At 41.4% G+C, this 21208-nt stretch overlaps 1 protein-coding gene across 2 annotated transcripts in view; it reads left to right on the top strand.

Moving 5' to 3' along the window:
• HMCN1 (hemicentin 1) overlaps positions 1 to 21208 on the top strand; it is a 672624-nt gene that overhangs the window by 391631 nt on the left and 259785 nt on the right. For both annotated transcript variants that reach the window (XM_030206904.1, XM_030206905.1), the window contains exons 43-48: positions 2802 to 2924; positions 4184 to 4345; positions 7266 to 7547; positions 13174 to 13341; positions 15814 to 15927; positions 18921 to 19007. In XM_030206904.1, the coding sequence (XP_030062764.1) occupies positions 2802 to 2924; positions 4184 to 4345; positions 7266 to 7547; positions 13174 to 13341; positions 15814 to 15927; positions 18921 to 19007 (936 nt within the window). The remainder of the gene's footprint in view (positions 1 to 2801; positions 2925 to 4183; positions 4346 to 7265; positions 7548 to 13173; positions 13342 to 15813; positions 15928 to 18920; positions 19008 to 21208) is intronic.

Genomic DNA, 21208 nt, shown 5'->3' on the forward strand with positions numbered 1-21208 from the left:
CAGTGGGATAAAATGATGATCTTAGTGAAATTATTATAGAAACAAAGGTGCTTTTCTCTGAAAACATTTGAGGTTTCTGTCTTGAAGCTTAAGTAAGAGTAGGAGAAAGTTGTATGCTTTATGATCATAATTTTGTAAAGTATTTGCCACATGTAAAGCATGTTTTTCATGCAGATTATAGCTATTATAAAATTGATGTGCATAGAGGAATCTAGGGGGCATAGTTTGGGTTGAGCTGGGGAGGACTTGTGATGTACAAGTGAACTTTATAAAATATAAGAGCAATTCTGTAACAGGCCCGGCACCTGATAGGAGCCTATTATAGAAAGGAAAATAGACTCTTACTTTTCTTTACAGAATAGGAATGTAGCCAATCCAATTAATTACATTTTCTCTGAGAAGGGGTCTGAAGGTTTCACCGGATTCTCAAAGGGGTTCTTGGCACAAAAAGGTTAAGAACCTCTGCTCTAACCTTTAACACTGCTTTAGAAAAGTTAATCGTGGCAAGAAGAAGAGGTGCTGCATTGCTTGGGGAGCAAATATGTTGGATAACAACAGGGGATGGGGTGCCGTTAAAAAGTTGAAGCCAATTAGATAAGTCTCTGTTTCCCCTTCCCGTGTAGCCATTGTTCTGAGTACACTCAAACAGACCTATGAGCTGCTGCACCCATGTTATCATTCTTTATTGTTGGTGGCATTTTTATTTAATCTCACTTATATTTTCAAACATGCTAGCTTGTGGAGCATACAGATGTACACAGAGGATGTATAATAACGGAATAACTTTTCATAGAGTAGTAATCTATATATATAAAACTCACCTTCAACGTTCTGAAGACAGTGACGTCAGTGAAGCCAAGCCCTGACTTCCTTCAAAAAGGTTCGAAGGTTCGTGGTGGTGAAGCCACCAAAATCGCTCCGGGCTCCGCCCTCGAGGGCGGAGCAATGGCAGAACAACGAAGCTGGAGCAATGCCACAACGAAGGGGTTGGCTGGGGGGGTGTTGCCGACGAAAACCTTACTAGCGCCCGATTCATTTGCTCAGAAACGGGCCTCTTTTACTAGTTTGTTATAAATCGTAATCAGTATGTAATTTGGAAGGTTATAGGGACACCCTAGTACTGTTATATTCATACAGAGATTTTTTTTCGGCTGGTTAAAGGGCCACTAAAATAGGTATCATGTTATGAAAAGCAGGTGCTATCTATGTATTTACTTATTTATGACTTTTTTGTATTCCACATTAAAAATGAATTAGGTTAATTTCTTGATGCTAGAGTAGATATGAATGTTGTATGCCCTCCATAAATAGCAGGCTAGGGTCGCTAACCCGAGGTAGCAACTGGTAGATTATTTTTCTTTAATACTTTATGTTACTTATATTTCTGGACTCTTGGAACCAAATTCTTCTTAATTTGTGGACGAATAGGCCTTAAAGATCTTCCTTTATATGGATTTCCTGATTGTAATGCCGATTGCATATTCACAATTTGTAGTGAAATAATGAAATATATTAATAAATAAATAAATTTAAAAAAAAAGGAATTAGGTTAAAACCTGGGAGCATTTCAAATCTTTTTTTTTTTTCTTGTGACTACATCACAATAAAAAGGTGGCATGCGGGAACTTATTCCTTTTGTTTTGCGGATTGCAGTGGTATATTATATCAAAGTTGTCATTGGTACTTGCTACAAACTAACGTTATATCTTTCCACACAAGTAACCCTCTTACTTATAATGTCCTTATCATTTAAGGAGGAAAAAAAACTTCAGACACTCAACATTCTGTGTGGGCGCACAATGAATGATTGAATGCTTTACATCCACTGACACTGGAAGTTCATTCCAATGTGGATAATGCATGAGCTCCTCATAAGTCAAAAACCCTCCAGCCAGGTGGAACTGCGCTGGATCTACAGGTTACAATCCTTGGCCCCTATGGGACTGAATAATCGTATCGAATGGGGAGCCTTTATTTAAGGGCTATTGTGGTAGATCCCCATAATAGATGGCTGGCCCTTTAAGTAATTAGTCATTCTCGCGATAGGGAGAGCGAAGGTTTAAAAATAGACAGCCACTACGCAGGTAGCTCTGTCGTGGCCAGATGGCTGGATACAACTAGGTAAGCATTGCACAGCTTGATCCTGTTGCCACGTTCCATATACTCCCCCCCCCCCCTCGTATTAACTGCTGTATTTTGATATTGTAGGACTTTGAATGGCCGTGAATTTCGCTCCTTAAGAAGCTAAAGCAAAATGGAAGTGTTCTGTAGAGCGTTCCCAGCCGCAGTGACGGATACAGCCTAGATTAATGTTGCCAGTGTATAACAAGAGAGAGAACATAATAAGATAAGCTTCTCACCTTATGATAAAAGGTTATTAAGCCTATTAACATATTGGTTGGAGGTTTTTTGACTTATGAGGAGCTAATACATTATCCACATTGGGATGAACTTCCAGTGTCAGTGGTTGTAAAGCATTCAATCATTCATTGTGCGCCCACATAGAATGTTGAGCGTCTGAAGTTTTTTTCCTCCTTAAATGATAACGACGTTATAAGTAAGAGGGTTACTTGCGTGGAAAGATAGAACAGTGGTATATTATAAAAAGGCACTTTCCTTTTTTTATTAATACTGTTTCAGAGAGGTATTGAATAACGAGGCCTCTGGGTTTAAGCAAACTTGCAGCTGAACATTTTCCTACAGATAATCTTCTACAAATATTTGATTCTTATCTACTAAGTGGCTTTTGGAAGATTGATCCTAATATGTTTACTTTCTTGCATTCTTTATTACTTTCTCAGTCCCGCCAGTTATTCGTGGCTCAGAGGATGTTTCTCAGTTGACAGTAACTGAAGGCAGCCTCATCAGTCTTATTTGTGAATCCAGTGGCATTCCACCACCCAGTCTTACCTGGAAAAAGAACGGTGAGCATGAATCATTTGGGAAAATTTAAATGGAATCTATCTAGGTATTACTCAGATGCATCCTATATATTACTTAGTATGAAACTGTTGGTCTTTGTGGTTTAAATTCTGTCAGCTTGGATTTTTTTGTTCATCTCATTCTAGTTGTTAGAGTTTTCATTCCCAGCATGCTCATCACACCCAAAGGCAGAGGAAAGGTTCCACCAGCTGGAGACAGCCAATTTTCAGTGTTGCCTCTGCCACTGTCGGCCACCCACCGCAGCACCAGGGAGAAGCCACAGAGACAGGGGTGGGAAGATTGAGCAATGCCAAACTGGTCTTGGGAGGAAGGAGAGGGAGAGAGGAAGGTAGGGATGCTGGACCTGTGAATGGGAGCAGCTTCAAGTGGCCCCTACCATTGGGCAACCCTGGACATTTTCCTGGGCTCGCTCGATGATAGCTACACCCCTCGTCCCTGTGATGCTGGGATAGATAATTTGCCATAAACTTCAACAACCGCAACACATTGGCTATCAGATTGGGGCAATTCTCAAAGAGATATCCATGGATAAAAATGTTTCACCTGCATAAATCAGTTCTCTGATAATTATCCACCCTTTTGCACAAGCTTTTGTTTTCATGTAGGGGAGATGTTCCCAGAATGGGGTGGATATGGAAAGAACACATGAACTTTTGTATTACAAAAGTATATGTGGGGTTTTTTAAAGTCAAAAAGTACTCTAAAAAAAAAAAGAGGTGCAAGTGACAGTAACTGTGAACTTGTGCATTGCAGCTAGACAGGTACAGTACTGTGTCGGTGATCTGACCATCCGGCATATCTGACAAACCCCCTGGAGATATCATATTATTTATTTCTATTAAAAATCTTTGTTTTAGAGCAACTTTTGAAAATCAGGAATACTATGCCTTTGTTTATGCATTGCTTGAGGGGTTTATGCAGTGTTCTCCTTATTATCCGACTTTTCACTTATCCAACAACGGGTCGGTTTCACTTACGTTGGATAATTGAGACTGTACTGTAGTTTGAAAGGTATATGAAAGCTTTTGCAAAAAAATAACAAAAGATTTCCTTTGTTACCATACACTCATGTGCTCAGATGTTTCAAGGATGGAAATGGCAGGATATCAAATGAAGATACTCAAGTAACCAAATGTCTCTGCACAATAGATTATATGGCACATAATAATTTATATCTGAAGAGGAAAAGGCCTGTCAAACCTATGTAACAATTATAATTTATTGTAAATTACCTTTTCAGGTTCTATGTTGGTGGCTGACCCTCTTGGAAGAGTTAGGGTGCTATCAGGAGGCAGACAATTACAGATTTCCATTGCTGACAGCTCGGATGCTGCCTCTTACATGTGTGTGGCTTCAAACATAGCTGGGAATGCAATGAAAGAATATAAGTTACAGGTTTATGGTAAGTCATTGTTAACACAAGGTAGATGAGGTCCTAGACATTGTTATTGATTTTCGTTTTTATGCAGCCCTCTACCCAGTTAATTTACACAGACCTGTGTTTACAAAGGCCCACAAAGGCACGCTAACGCACCTTAGTAAACATACCCCTAAGTTATATTCAGCCGGCGGATATACAGCAGTTATACAGCTGTTGATGGCTGTGGGCTGAATTAGACTGGGTGTTCAGTGCTGGCCCATGTCTGGGCACTGTCATTGGATATCTGGGTCATCTGAAGACCTGCCCCCCCTGATAATCAAAAGCATTTAACTGGCCAGGATCGGCACTTGGCTGGTTAAATGCCTCATAACCGTCTCTCTGTCAATATTTAGTGGGGGATAGCAGTCAATCTCCTGCTGAATATCACCGGTCAATGGATAGTCAATTATATTGGGTGATATAACCGGATATCTGCCGATTTTCAACTCCACTTTAGCGGCTATATTTGGCTACGTGAATACATGAGATACCCTTGGCCAGTTTGAACATAACCGGCTAAGTCTGACTTAGCCAGCTATGTTCAAACCAGCCAATAGTAAACCGGATATTCAGTGCCAGTCACCGTAAATGGTCTGACATTGAATATCCGGTGTCAGGCTGGTTGTGAACCCTTGAGCCTAGGCCGAGGCCTAGTATAGCTTTTAGGCCAAGGCCTAGGATGGACCAAACAGGTACTGTACGCTACCCCAGCTACCAAGCCCTGCACACACACACACGACCAACTTGCACTACCAGAAAGGGGAAGATAGGGCATTCAGGCAGGCCTCACGGCCTATCGGGAACCCACTTGCTCAGAATACAGTCATATGGGCCTCACAGCTTAACCGGAACCGACTCAAACCCAGGGAAGGGTGAAAGAAAAAACAAGGGGTCACACACTAAGTGCTCGCTAAGGACACAAGAGAAAAATGAACTAAGACAGTAACTATAGGAAACACGTCAGGCTGTACCCCACAGCACACAAAGGAAATGAGGGACTGAGAAATATGGATACAGAGAGCAGAGACCCCCAGCAGACAGGAGAGGGAAAAGCCAGCAAAAAATAGATAGCCGGACCTGAGATGCACCCCACTCAGAAAGAGCAGTACACAGTGATAGCGAGGGTAGTGACAGCAAAATAGAATTAAAACAGTCACAAGGGAAAGACTGCTCCAAACGCTCAGCTGCCAGAGGCAGGAACACTGGAGACAAGGGTTAACGTAAACACAGGGAAGAACAAACAAACAACCCCCACGGAAAGAAACAAAGGTCCCGAGTCTGCCACAAAGACAAGAAGTACGACAAAATACAAACACAGCACAAAGGGTAACCCTAAGGGAAACAAAACAAACAACCTGGAACAGAATGATAAACGAGCTTACCAAAAAGCACCACAGTCAGAGGAAATCACAGGTGAGGGAAGAGGGGTAATCAGACACACGCTGGAAGCAGCAAGCACACTGAGACAGAGCAACAGAGGGCTACAGCAAGGAAGGAGAAAACAAACTCCACAAGACACAGAGCAAAAGCTCAAACAGCGCAAGGTAAGGCTTCAGCAAAAAACAAAGGGCAACGCCAAAGCAAGGGTTGTAGGGAAGGGTAAGCTTAAGTAGATCAGACTGACGTCAGCTCAGCCCAGATGGGCCAATCAGGAACGGTTCCAGGCATTCCCCTGTCTGACTACCAGAGTTAAACAGAATCATAACATCCGGGTTTAGCGCTTACTACAAGAGTTAGCCAGGCTGACTCCTGCGGTATGAATATTGACTCCCTGGAAGTTATCTGGGCACTGGCTGATATTTAGTGCTGACACTGGCATAGGTAACCAGAAAAAGATAGGACTGCTTTTTGCATATCTTCCAGCTTCGCCCTGTGTATACCCACTCTGGACAATATTCAGCGCTATTTAACTGGCTAGGAACGGCTCCTGGCCAGTTAAATAGCAGTTAACCAGCTAAACGCTCTTATTGAGCTTGAGATAGGTGATTATCTCCACTGAATATTAGTACTTAGGGCATAGCAGCTAACCAGCTATATCGCACTAAATAACCAGGTAGCCACGAATATTCAGTGCATCACTGGCTAAGTTTAGCGGCCAAATCAAACCACCTAAATGGCAGTCCTATCTTTGATTGCTATAAACTTAACCGGCCAGTGCTGAATATTAACTTGGCCAGTTAAGTTTAAACTGGCCGCTTCAACTCTTGGCAGCCATTTTGAATCGGCACTGGGACCGTCAGCACTCAGCAGCATTGCAAGGGGAACAGAATGCGCTCCGGGCAGGAAAGAAGAGGTCACTAGACCACCAGGGCAGTAGAGTAAGGTAAGGGGAGGCTAGGATAACCCTAGGGGTGTGTGACGGGGAGGGGGTGGGGTGAAAGGGGTGGGGTGATATGTGACAGGGTGCGGGGTGGGGTGTGAAAGGGACAGGGCAGGTGTGGCGGGGCGGGCATGTGTCCTGTTTTTGGGGGGACCAAATATGGTGACCCTACCTGTATGACACAACTTCCCTCCCTCTGAGGCCTCCCTCCTTGCTGGAAACGGGAAGTTGCTTTTTACTGAATAAAGACTGTGTGTTTGTTACAAGATCTGCCTCTTTGTTTTATCTTGCACGTTGGATTTGGCGGATCACCTGCCATGTTGTTTTCTGATTGCTGGTACTAATCAGGTTGCAGTTAGCAAAGAGGCACTGAGCACCTCCTATTTCAGAGGTGGTAAGTGGTCCTGCATTGACTACCTGGTAGTCGGTTAGCATGTGGTAAGTGTAGAGTGCTGTACGGTCTCCATGAGTGTAGAAAAGTAGATCAAGGCTTGAGATATAATTCAGAGAGGGAAGAGACATGTCTGTGTCAGTGGTGGTTCATTCTAGACAAGACTGTTTTCTTATTTCTTTTCATAATAGTTCGCCCTGTGATATCTGACAGTGGGAGCCACCCCTCTGATATCGTTGCAACCCGAGGGTCTAATGTTTCTTTGGCATGTGAGGTGACAGGTAATCCCCAGCCTGTCATCACCTGGCTGAGGGATGGCCACCCATTGATTAGCGGAAGAGGGACAGAGATACTGAAAGAAGGTCGACTCCTACATCTGAAGGACATCCAAGTGTCAGACACAGGCCGCTACGTGTGCATCGCCGTGAATGTGGCAGGACAGACGGACAGGAAGTATGATCTGAATGTCCATGGTGAGTTCTGGGATTAAATCATTTGTATTGAAGCAAGAATATATAAGATCTTATGTGATAATTTAATGTGTATATGTAGTGCCTTTTGTTCATGATGCTCTGCAATAAGGCCTTAACATGAAAGTTAAGAAGACCCCCAGTCCATTAATGTGTAAGTGCCAATTCTGATTTTGCCACACTTCCATTTTTGGTAAAAATAAAAAAAAGGCATTTTTTATAGGCATGCTGAAAAATGAATCTGTGTGCGCCCAAAACCCACACCTACACTAGCACAGGCTATTTTTCAGCGCACCTTAGTAAAAGGACCCCAAAGTTAGGACAGCAAAAAGGTCCTGATTTTCTGTGCTTTGTTATCCAGGCACCAGTCTGAATATTAGCTGGCAGCTGGATATCTTCTGGCAGCCGTGCAAGTGCTAAATATTCATTGTTGGTGCGTGGAGTAGACTCAGGATTAAATATCCAGGTGAAGTTCTGTCCATGGCAGTCAGCCATGATAATCGTTGACTGTCATGGGCCAAATATTGACCCGACAAAGATTTGTGCCTGCTTTTTCTGCACTTAATTTTCACCATAAATGTGTGGCTATAATTTTGAATCATCAAAACTGTGCATGTATGTCAATCCTCTGTTGCTAGGATCACCTCTGCAGTCCATGGGCAAAAGAGCACACACTGCTGAAAAACGCACAGTTTTTACCATACAGAGTGTTAAATAATCAAGGAGCCTATTTATGTGGGGAAAATCCTCTTTCAACCATAGTCATGCTTTATTGTCTTCTCTCATATCTACAAATATATATACATGTTTACTACCTCTCCTCCTCTATCTGGGACATAAATTGTAATATAAACTAAAGAGACCAAGACACAGTATCTTGAGCATTGCTTACAGTATAAAATAAAGTCACTTCACTGGCTTCCGATCAGATACCGAATACAGTTCAAGCTTCTCCTACTCACCTACAAATGCACTCGATCTGCAGCCCCTCCTTACCTCTCTACCCTCATCTCCCCTTACGTCCCTACCCGTAACCTCCGCTCTCAAGACAAATCCCTCCTTTCAGTACCCTTCTCCACCACCGCCAACTCTAGGCTTCGCCCTTTCTGCCTCGCCTCACCCCACCCTTGGAACAAACTCCCTGAGCCCATACGCCGTGCCCCCTCCCTACCCATCTTCAAATCATTGCTCAAAGCCCACCTCTTCAATGTCGCCTTCGGCACCTAATCACTTCATCTCTTCTCAGGAAATCTCATCTACCCCAACTTGACATTTCGTCCTTTAGATTGTAAGCTCTTCTGAGCAGGGACCGTCCTTATTCATTAAATTGTACAGCGCTGCGTAACCCTAGTAGCGCTCTAGAAATGTTAAGTAGTAGTAGTAGTAGTAGATATTAGGTCCTAAGTCGAAAATGAAGGCAGAAAGGTCTTGTATACTTTCTTATGGTAATGCATAAGCAAAGTTCAGGTGTGTAGTTATCAATATAGGCTAATGTTAATATGAGTTATTTTACTATTAATTTGTGCTATGGGGCTCATTTACAAAACAGAAAAACATCCAAAAAACAGCACAAAATGGCAGGTGGCCGTTTTTTCGCAAAACCATCCAAATTGCTGTTTTTGAAACTCATTTTTAAGACTTTTTTTTCTATGCAGTTTGTCTAAATCTCAAGGAGGCATGTTGGAGGCATGTTTTTGGTGGGACTGGGGTGGGCTTAAAATCTGGACATTTTTCTGTGGTAATGGAACATTGTAAAAAGTCCAGGGTAAAAAATGGGCCATTTTTGGCTAGACCTGTTTCAATAACAGCTGAATGCCAAAAAGGTGCCCAAAGTAACTAGATGACTACTGGAGGGGTAAAAGCAAGACCCCCTCTTTAATCCCCCATTAGTCCAGAAGTCACTGACTCCCCTCCCCCCCCCCCAGCTAAGAGGTGAAAGTGACAGTATATACCAGGCTCTATGACAGCTGCAGATATAATGGCCATTCCTTTTAGAGCAGCAAGCAGGTCCCTGGAATAGCCTAGTAATCGGTGCAGTGGACTGTAGAGAAGAGGACCCAGGGCCATATCCCACTCTAACTAGTACACTTGTGATGGAAAGTGTGAGCACCCCAAAAACCACAAAATACTACTGAACCCACATATAGGTGACACCTGCAGGCATAAGGGCTATTGTAGTGGTTCGAAAATGACCATGTTTAGTCCTGAATTTTGGGACGTGTTTTGCAAAATGGCCAAAATTGGATTTGGATGTCATCGAAAATGACCCTCTATTTTAGCACAGGTTCCATTTTATGCAATGAGGCATAGTTACTAATAAAAGGGGTTAACAGTAAATAATACATATTAACAGTATCCTGCTGGGATAACTTCTCTCCTCAGACTTCTGTATTTGAAAAATGACAATTTATTTATGACAAAGTAATTTATAATTTAATAATTTTTATTATTATTTGCAAACTTTAACAGGTATAACAAACTGTCAAGTTAAACACAGCCATAATAGTCATACAGATATAGTCATTTCAAACTTACAATCCAATACAATCTGGCTTACTTAGACCTCAAAGCCTAAATAAGGCAAAGAAAAAAAGGGGGGGTAGGAATTAGTGAAGTTTAACAAAAATCAAATTATCAAATAGTTTATCCAAATTTGGAGTCGTATTTCTCTACATTTCTTTTAACTCTGACTCTGTTCTACTTCCAGAAAGGATTTAAGCTGATCAGGAACATAAAAAACATATTTTGTCTGATTAAGCCTTATGAGACATTTACACGGGTAAGCCAAGAGGAAAGTTCCCCCTTTATCAACAACTTTTGACCTCATAGAAAGAAACATTTTTCTTTTTTCTTGAGTTGATTTTGTCACATCGGGGTAAAGCCAAATCTTTTGACCTGCAAAAATATGATTAGTTGATTTAAAATATAATCTCATAATTGCATTCAGGTCTTGCTGAAAAACAAAGGACACCAACAGTGTCCCTCTTTCACTTGCATCATCTATAGATTTCTCCAAAATAGCTGTGACATTTTGTAAATTATTTGATATCTCTCCTTCAACCTTTTTCATTGTGCTAGGTATATAATAAATCTTATTTAATGGAGGAACTACTTCCTGTGAATAATTCAAGTTTTCTTTCAAAAACCTAACAAACATATCAATTGGGGATACACCCAACAGTCTAGGAAAATTTAAAACACGTAAGTTCAATCTCCTGTTATAGTTCTCCATTTGTTCAATCTTCCTTCTAATATCCAAATTATCCTTAATCACAGCCACCTTGAAATCTGCAGTCTGCTTAGTCTCTTTCTGTAAGGCCTCAATTCTTGTGGAAAAATCTTGCTTGGCCATATCCAGGGAGTCTTTCACTTCTTTCACGTGTAAATTTAAAGATTTTACCTCTTCTGAGGAGCGTCCCAAGGCTTTCTCAATATCTAAGAGCTTCAGCCAAATCTTGTCCAGATTTACCTCCGTGTCTCTTCCTGCAATCGCTGTTGTCTCAGCTCTGCCGCATTCCCCTATGGGCCTCTCTGAATCGCCCCTTCCGGGCTCCAGGGTAGACCCCGTACGGCTGGCAATCGTTGCAGGGCACGGAGGAGGTGTTGAGCATGGCGGGGAAAGAGATATTTCAGCTTCCAGCGGGGGGATCGCTTCACCAATTCCCCCCGTCAAGGAATCCGCACCGCCTCCACGAGAAAGAGCGGGGAAGAAGCGCTCGAGTCCTTGTCCTACCGGTGTGGACGTTCCTGGAGGTAGGGGAATCCCTCGGAGCGTCGCCTTACGCTTAGTATGCGGCATATCACCAGGAATTTGTTTAGTTGGAAGGAAAGGGTCAGAGCTCACTTCCAGCACGTCCGCTCACGACGCCATCTTGTCCCCCTATGACAAAGTAATTTAAACTGAAATTAATCAGGAACAGCAGAGAGCTTTAACACATTTCAGATCTGATTTTCAAATTTGCTTTTTAAGAACTCTTAATAGCTTTTCTTATCAAGGTTGATCAATATATGTAAATCGCCTTGCTGCGTAGATCAAATATATGCAAATATCTTCTTCATGTGTTCTTTGGTAGATATCTTGGAAACCAGAGGGCTGAGTGGGATTTGAAAACCATTGCCTCATGCGCTTAACCAGCTGCATGTGGAAGACTCCGTTGCATTACATCGAGTTAACATCAGGTTCCCACAAGTTTTCAGCTTTATAGCAGTTTGTCATAACCTATTACAGCACTCAATGCCGTTGCAGGCTGAACTACTTTGTTTTGCAGAGATATCTAGGTAGCTCAGTAGTTGAGTCATTGGCTTGAAGTCAGAAGTTTACATATTTGAATCCTGAGAATCATCATTCATATACTTGTTAAGATTTACTGTATTGTTTGCTTAAGGAGAGGTATTGCCAATAGATAAAAGGAGGCATTAGTGAGACCAACCCCCCCCTCCCCCCCACACATTCATATCACTTCTATAAGGACATTGGGAGCAGTAAGCAGTTCAGAGCTACCAAAATTCTGAAGTGCCTGCAGCACAAGAATGCTATTGGTACTCTCTAGAAAAATAATGAGAAAGGAAGGGTATGATACAAGCATTCAATTATCTGGTAGGTTTTGGCTGCATACAGTTAAGTAATATTTTCAGTAGGAAGGAAATTTCAGGACACAAGATCATGATATGGCCATTGGCAGGCCGAGAGGAAGTGCTACTTTTTGATAAATAGGCGAAGAGGAGAGGTGGTGCCAATGGAGTTGTTAGAGCAGTAAAAATAATAAAATCCAAACGTTTTAGACAGACTTTGAGGCTAGCATTAAAGGGCAGGAGAAGGAGATTATAGAGTCTCAATAGACAGGAGAAACAGTCCAAGGTGTTTTGTAACAAAAATTATACAGGATTTGGGAGGAGGGGTACTGATCTTTTCTTGGGACTTTCTTCATTATCCTCGTCCTCTTCTTTCCCCTTCCGGTGCCATCCCTACCTTCCTGACAGGCCAGTCACTACAGCAGGAGTCAAGTGGAGGTAGACTCCTTTCTTTGTTAGTTGGCAGCATGAGCTCCATCGGCCACCACAGCACAGAGCAGGTAGGTGGTGGCTTCCTTCAGCAAGTAGTGAGATAATCTCTGCCAACTGCCACTGCAGGGGTCACTGTGTTGGTGTTGGCCACTTTCTACTGGCAGGATAAGCTGTGCTGGTTGTCATAGCATGGGTCAGGAAGGTAGTTGCCTCCATTTTTGGCAGCCTGTGGGATGAGATCTATCAGCTATCCCATCGCTGTACTATGAGTATTTTTGTAACTCGCAGTCAACACTTCATGGTTTTCAGGTTTTGCAAGACCATAGCCACAAAGTGTTGCCTCATGAGCTTTGAAAATGCTCTTGCTGCCTTAACCATGTGGTACCTTTCTATAGTCATCTGAGCCTTGAACTACAGCAAATATAAGACAAGCAAATTTGCTACAGGTCATAAAGGTTCCAGGTTGTTGACCCAGCAGAAAATGATCCCTGGCAGCAAGAGGTCCTTAACTTCCAGTAACACAACATTGCTGTGTAAGATGGTTGCTTCACTGAGCCACTATAAAATGCTTATTTAGTGTCCTCACCCTTTGCGGAGACTTATCTTTCTTTTCTTTTCTTTCTAGTGCCTCCAAGTATTTTAGGTAACCTGGAGAAGCCTGAAAATGTCAGTGTTATAGTAAAAAACCCCGTAATGCTGACCTGTGAAACTTCCGGAATTCCTCTGCCGTCAATAACATGGTTGAAAGAGGGGCGACCGATTGGTCCAAACAGTTCAATCAGAATTCTTGCAGGTACAATAGATACAGGATCATTTCTTAAAGCTCTTAATTCAGCTTTGTAAGTATATTTCATTTTTTGTTTTAATATCTCTATATAATTCTTTTTTGGAGCATTCCCTCTTCTCTCCACACCTTTTAAGGTTAACACTGCATCATTAAAGCAGAAGTGTCTCCAAGAGAAACAGCCTTAAAATATGTCATAATTCCATTCCTTGCTGCTGCCACCAACCCTTTTCCTCTGAAATTAAACAGTTTTCCTCATTGCCGTGTTACCAGTGGAAGATCTATAGCTACAGACTACTAAAATTGAAAAAAAAAACAAACCTAGTTAGGCAGCCATTGTTAGACCGGATCCAAAATAAAAGTATGTTTTCAGATATTTGAATGAAACACTCAGGTGCTCTTTGATCATATTTATACATGCTGATTGTTGTACTGTATTTTCTTGTTTATCTGATTAGTTGACCTCTGCCTTCGGCCTTTATAAAATGTAGAAAGATGGTTTAGATATAAAGGTTGTTGATGAAGCTGAAGAACTGGCAGGATGACTTTGCTGGGGGTGTATGTATGGAATGTCACTATGGGGGGGGGGGAGTTATTAAGCTGCATTAGGGAAACAACCTATGTTATTTGCCCTTAGCAGAACTTAAAGGGCACTAATGCAGGTTGTGTTGTCCTAATGCAGTGATATTTAAGTCACAGTGGGTTACATAAGTAATGAAATGCAAAACATGCAAATGTATGTAAAGCAGTTCATTGCTATGTAAACACTATACCATGGCTCACTGGTAGACCATACTAAGGGTCTCTTTTATCACACCTCACTAGAGGTCCCCGGTGCAGCAATGCTGACAAAGCCCATTCACTTTGAATGGGCTTCATCAGCATTGCCATGCAGGAACCGCTAGTGCAGCTTGATAAAAGAGGCCCTTAGTTTCTCATATGAAACAGCTGAGTAAGTATTGACCAGGAAGAGCTGCCTGCTGATACAGTGTTAGATTTTTAGTCAGCTGTGAGATTTCAGTGCTTTATCTCAGGAGCATCCTGAACTGGAATCATGTCCTCTGTGACACACCCCTGCCTCTGTGCTATGACCACCATAGGGAAGAGAATAGATAGGGAGTGATTTTTGCCCTCCATCTCCCTTGCACCCTGTTCAGTCGCACCACTTGCACAACCCTTGGGATAGCCCTGCTTTGTCTTCATAGCTTGACTAGAAAAGCCAGTAGTTTATACATATCACTTTACCAAATTGCATATGGATACTACAATCAAATGTCTTAGTAACTTGCTATAAGAAAATAATGGCCATTTCCTACTCATATTTTAGAATGGTGGTGATGGCAGTTCAGCTTCAGAGCTATCTGAGGCAATATCAGTCTTCCGTACCCAAGTTCAATCCCTAGTCCTAACAAAATTTGATTACTGCAACTCTATTTACGCAGGACTTAAGGGGGATCTCTTAAAAAAACTACAAACCATGCAAAACAGTGCCGCACATCTCATGTTCAGACTTACCACACTTTGCCAAAGCAACGCCCCCCCCCCCCCCCCCGTACGATTTGCATTGGCTGCCAATAAAAGATAGAATATCATTCAAGCTAAGTACCATCAGTCTCAAAATTTTGTATAGCTCGGCCCCAATATACATGAACAACTTCATTGAATTACCCTCACGTAATGCTTCTAAATCATCTAGAGAATATTTTATTCTACATTTCCCAAATTGTAAGAAAGTAACCTACAAAACAATCCATACTGTTAACTTTTCATATCAAGGCACTAAAATTAGGAACTCCTTACCTAAAACCATCAAATGCATCAATGATTATTTGTTATTCCGTAGTCTGTTGAAAACTCACTTCTTCAGCCAGGCCTTTAAGGAAATAAGCACTCTTCTCAAATAAACTCATGGCATTAATTTTTACCTCATCCCACCTCTCACTACTCCTGTCTATACCAGTTGATGCTAGCCCTTTACCTTTTCCCTCAATATTTCAATTATCTAGATTAAATCACTAAGGGCCCTGTTTGCTAAGCAGTGCTAAGCGCACGTTAGCATTTTTGGTACACACTAAAAGCTAGGTTGTTCATAGGAACATATGGCGACTCTGGCTTTTGGCACCTGCTGGTTTTGGCACATGCTAAAAACGCTGGCGCACTTTAGTAAACAGGGCCCTAAGTGTTTAATTACATCTGTTCCTAATTCAAGTTTTACTGGTCTAACATTATATGATGCATTTTACTTTCTGTTAATATATTTTGAACATGTTCATGCTTTTCTAATTATTATGTAAGCCACATTGAACCTGAGTTCTACTCGGGCTAATGCAGGATGTAAATGTCATAAATAATAATAGTAGTAATAATAATCTTTAATTTTCAGAACCCAGTTTATATGAAGACTGTTGTTTTTTGAAATCTGGTCCATAGTAAACACATTTAGGGGTTTCCATTCTAATGTGTATTTCTTTCTGTCTGTAGGGGGCAGGACATTGCGTTTGATGCAGACGGCTGTGGATGATGCAGGCAGCTATACCTGCGTTGTGATCAATGCTGCTGGAGAAGAAAGGAAACACTTTGATCTGCATGTACTAGGTACAGTTTTTATTTTATAGAAAGCATTTGCTAATGTGTATGCTAATCATTGTTCTGTGATTTTGCTTCATTTTCTGTCTCCTACTGCTACTGTTCTTGGTTGACCTGGATCTCCTGGCTGATAGAGTAGGAAGGCCATTCTTCCCAATATCAAATCCTGCAATGCTGATCTGTGTTGCTGGTGGGGTTATTGATTAGCTTATGATCATATCAATAGACTGAGTCAGTCCTGTTTTTACCATGTTATGTCCTTGGACTCATTAATGTAATTTTCCCAAGAAAACTTGGACTACAAGGCCGTAGATGCAATTAGGGAAAAACAGGACTTGAATTGGTTTTGTAAGGATAACTCACTTCTGCAGTTTGAGACACTTATAGTCCTTTCCTTGTATAACCCTTGTCCCGCTTTCTAAGTGGATGCAGGGGTTTTCTGGAGAGCTCCTGACACATTTCCTTGAAGGCTCTCAGGCGGCTTGTGAAGTAACCTCTGATACTTCCCAGTCACTCTGAATGAGGTTGTTCTACTTGAGGTAGATAAGTAGATTGGCAAATACTACATTTACTTACAGGTGCAATCAATACAGAAAAAGAAAAGACAATACAGCCCATAAAGCAGTCACTGGAACCTACACACAAACTTGTTTCAAGTTTATTTCACATTTGATATACCACTAAGGGCAATACCATCATAGCGTTTTACAATAATATAACCATGTAAAGAAAATGAAATCAACAGTTAAGAGAAAGAAAATATGTCTTCATGCTTTAGACCAAAGCCCATAGGTCAACCGCCATGACTGCAGCATAATATCCTACACGTAATATCAATGGTAGCTAGTTTCCAAATGCATCGGTGAAAAAAATGTTTTAAGGCCCTTTTTGAAGGTCTGGAATGAAACTTCCAACCACAATTGAAATGGAAGAGAATTCCAGAGAGCTGGTTCTGCAACATTAAAGAATCTCGAATAGTTCTTAAATAAGGAATTAATTTGGGATGAATACAGTATTCGGGGGGGGGGGGGGGGGGGGGGGGTACGGAATAAGATATTAATAGTTGTTATAGAAAGACTGACAAATCACTGTGGTGTTTGGTGTAGACTAATGTCAAAACCTTAAAGATGATGTGGTGTATTATTGGCAGTCAATGTTCCTTCTGCAACAGAGGTGCTACATGATAATATTTCCACACTCCAGTGTTTTGAATTAGTTGCAGACATTTGAAGTCTGAAAGATGAATGCCTTTAAATAGGAAGTTGTATTAGTTCAGATGTCTAAAAACTAGGAGTTTCTTCACCAGTGCACTCCCTAGCAATGGGGAGGTATAAAACAGAGTTTGGATAGGGCCTATGATGGCACTGTAGGTACAGGCAATCAGGTTGATTTGGGAAGTCAAGAAGTGTTCAACATTTTTAAGCTGGAGAAGGCCCTGATGACATCATGAAGTGCAGTGTTTTGCCCATCTCATTCCCTTTTCCTCCCTTGTTCTTGCCTTTCATAGCCCTCTCTCCTTCCTTGCTGTTTTCCAACTTGCCCTGTCTTCTTTTTATCTCTTTAACCCTCACAGTGCTTTCACCTCTCTCCTCTTTCACATGTCCTTTTGCTTTCACCTCTCTCTTCTCTCTTCCATCTCTCATCTGTGACACTTTGTTCACAACCCTCAGTGCCCTCTCTTCTCTCATACTTTTTGTTTTTGTTACATTTGTACCCTGCACTTTCCCACTCATGGCAGGCTCAATGCGGCTTACATGGGGCAATGGAGGGTTAAGTGACTTGCCCAGAGTCACATGGAGCTGCCTGTGCCTGAAGTGGGAATCAAACTCAGTTCCTCAGTTCCCCAGGACCAAAGTCCACCACCCTAACCACTAGGCCACTCCTCCACTCCCCTACCCTTTTACTCACCTCACTTGGAAGCAGTGGAAGAGCCATGGGAGGGAGTGGAAGCACTAATAAGATTCTTTTACAGCTTTATTCACTTCCAGTGGCTGACTGGCCTACTCTGTTGCTGAGATCCAGTTGGCCACAGAAAGTGGAGGGGGAGGGTGGAAGCAGCTTCCTTTTATGTCTGATGACTACTGGACTCTTCCTATCTCCCTTCTGGTCATTGCCATGGGAAAATGGGCACAGCTATGCTATGGAAGGGAGGGGAGAAGGCTCCTCTATCTTCCTCTTGACTGCTGGCTCAAGCCTGGCTGTTAGTCCTACCTGCTAGTCCTGGTTCTGCCTAATGAACCTGGATAGATTCTTCTATCTCTGTCCCCCCGGTCTGTCTTTAGGCCAGTGGGGCCTGGTGCAGTCTCACCTTTTGCATTGACCTAAGATAGCTCAGTGTGGAAGTGAAATAGTTAAAACTTATATGTTTTAAGATATAATTAGACCTTAGAAATGAAAATGTGCTTTAAAACTTATGCTTATATAGAGATGCAGAGACTAGCTAATCTTCTCAAGGCTTGTGCAAGGTCATTTTTAGAACTGTTGAACAAGGCCTGTACCAAGATAGAAGAGTAGTTTGTCTTTCAGAGATAATACAGGTAATAAATAGAAATAAAACAAAACATAGAAAAGAAATGGTGATGATACCTTTTTTATTGGACTAACAATACATTTTTTGATTAGCTTTTGAAGGTAACCCTTCTTCTTCTTCAGATCAGAAATGAGCAAATGTTGACAGTTTAATATGATGTCTATATATTTTGCATCCCTCCCACACCATCTGCCACCAATGTGGATAACAGGTACAAAGTGCACACAGGTGTGTTCACACTAATTTCCAAAAGAAAACTTCTCTAAAGTACACATGTTAAAGGCACCTACATAGTTTTTAACTGTGTGGGGTATTTGAAGGTTATCCCCAGAATATAACCTGTATATTAAAATAGAAAATGAACTGAAGTAAAAAAAAAACTGTTTAATTTGAAGGAGTCCTAAAGGATAGCTGCTATTTTTGTTTACCTACTTTGTATTCTAACTTAAAATGTTTGTTTTTTTCACTCTAGTGCCACCAAGCATTGTGGGTGAGAACAACCCTGAAGATGTGAAAGTGAAAGAGAGAGCCAGTGTTACATTATCGTGTGAAGTGGCAGGTAAGACTATTGGTCATGTCTATAATTTTAGCCATGTAGGAAAGATTCTGTATTGACATGGATGACTCACACAGCTCTTGTGAATCTGACATGAATCATTACATTTCCAAATGAGATGCTTTAGTAAGGTTCTAGTAGGCTTTACATAAATATGTCTTTCAGCCTATTTATTCTGGCTTTCTTGAGAGTTAGACCTGTATGGAGTTTGTGACAGGACAGTGTGTTTTAAGCCTGCAAAACTGTCTTAATTAATTCTGAAGTGTATTTCTGTAGTTTGGCCAGCAGGTGGAGCATGTTATGTTTTAAGCTTGTCTTTCCTCCCCCTCCTCCTTTCTGCCAGCTGGCTCCGCAGAGAGAGAGGGGATCAGTAGGAGTTTGAATGAATGTGGGATATACAGTAGGTCAAGGATCTTGGATAGGGTTTATTTATTTTATGCAATATATGTTGATTTATGCATATTATATGGTATTTATTTATCTATTATCTATATCACTTTCTTTAAGCTGTCTGGCCTGTAGAGATGGTCTATAAATAAATAAAATAGGAGATGGGAAGGGTCAGAAGAGTTTAGTTGAAGGGGGTGAAAGAGGGTATTTACTGGCTAGAAGGTTAAATACTGTGGGTGGTAATGTGAGGGATTGGGTGGGAGGATGGGAAGATGGGAAGATATCAACTGGAGAAGATGAGAAGGGATTGATTAGAGAGGAGAGAGAAGGGACAACTGAGAGAGGAGAGAGAGAAAGGAGGGAAGTTGCGAGGATGAGGGGAACATCAGCTGGAAGGGTAGGGGGAGAGGTGATTAAGTAGGAAGCATATTAAGAAATTAGAAGGTCAACCAGAGAAGAGTATGAGAGAGGGGATTGATTTAAGGTGAGACAAGATCAGTTCGGGGAATATATGTATGTGTGTCTATCTATCTATCTATTTATAGGTATACCAAAATTACAAACAAGGTTCAAACCACAATAATGGTTGCAACCAGCATACAATGTGAATTATTAAGCAACCGTTAAAATATTATCAAACTCTCTCTTACACACACAGGTAACAGAGTAGGTATAGAGAGAAGTCATCTGGGATAGAGGGATGGAGGAAGTAAGGCAGGTAGAAAGGAAGGAAGGAGATAGAGACTAGGAATGTGAGGGGAGAGCAGTAGTGGAGCTGGATGAGGGAAGTCTCCTTCTCAATCTAGATCCTTCACCCCCTGATTCTAGATTATCTCCTCGGATCACAGAACCTTGCTTTCTCTCTCTTTCTCCCCCCACAACCAAAATCTTGAAATCTTCTCTTTTACCTTTCATTCCTAGCCTTCCCTTGTCTCTTCCCCTCATCATTGACCTCTCTCACTTTCCTTCCTCATCCACTTTTGGCTTCTCCCTCTTCATTACACAGACATTAGTGAACCTGCAAAAGAACTTTACTGTTGTTGTGTGAGCTAAAATTTAAATTCTTTTATTAGCAAAATGATACAAATTTATGCAAATGTGCCACTACATTTTTGTAACTTTGGAACAAAATTTCCTAACTGTTGCTGCATCAAACATGGTACTGGAAGATTGGAGGGTGGCCAATGTAATACCGATTTTTAAAAAAGCTTCCAGAGGTGATCTGGCAAATTATAGACTGGTGAACCTGTTGTCGGTGCCTGGCAAAATGGTAGAGACTATTTAAAGAACAGAAATTACAGAGCATATTCAAAAGCATTGATTAATGAGACAATGCCAACATGGATTTAGTGAAGGGAAATCTTGCCTCACCATTCTATTACATTTCTTTGAAGGGGTGAACAAACATGTGGATAAAGGTGAGCCGGTCGATATTTTGTATCTGGATTTTCAAAAGGCATTTGACAGAGTACCTCATGAAAGACTCCAGAGGAAATTGGAGAGTCATGGTATAGGAGGTAGTGGTCTATTGTGGATTAAAAACGTGTTAAAAGATAGAAAACAGAAAGTATGGTTAAATGGTTAGTATTCTCAATGGAGAAGGGTAGATATTGGGGTTCCCCAGGGGTCTATGCTGGAACTGCTGCTTTTTAACATATTTATAAATGATCAAGAGATGGGAGTAAGTAGTGAGGTAATTAAATTTTCTGATGACACAAAGTTATTCAAAGTTGTTAAATTGCAAGAGGATTGTGAAAAATTGCAAGAGGACTTTACGCGACTGGGAGACTGGGCGTGCAGGGGTGTACGGAGTT

The sequence above is a fragment of the Microcaecilia unicolor genome, chromosome 6 (assembly GCF_901765095.1).
Source record: "Microcaecilia unicolor chromosome 6, aMicUni1.1, whole genome shotgun sequence".
Lineage (NCBI taxonomy): Eukaryota > Metazoa > Chordata > Amphibia > Gymnophiona > Siphonopidae > Microcaecilia > Microcaecilia unicolor.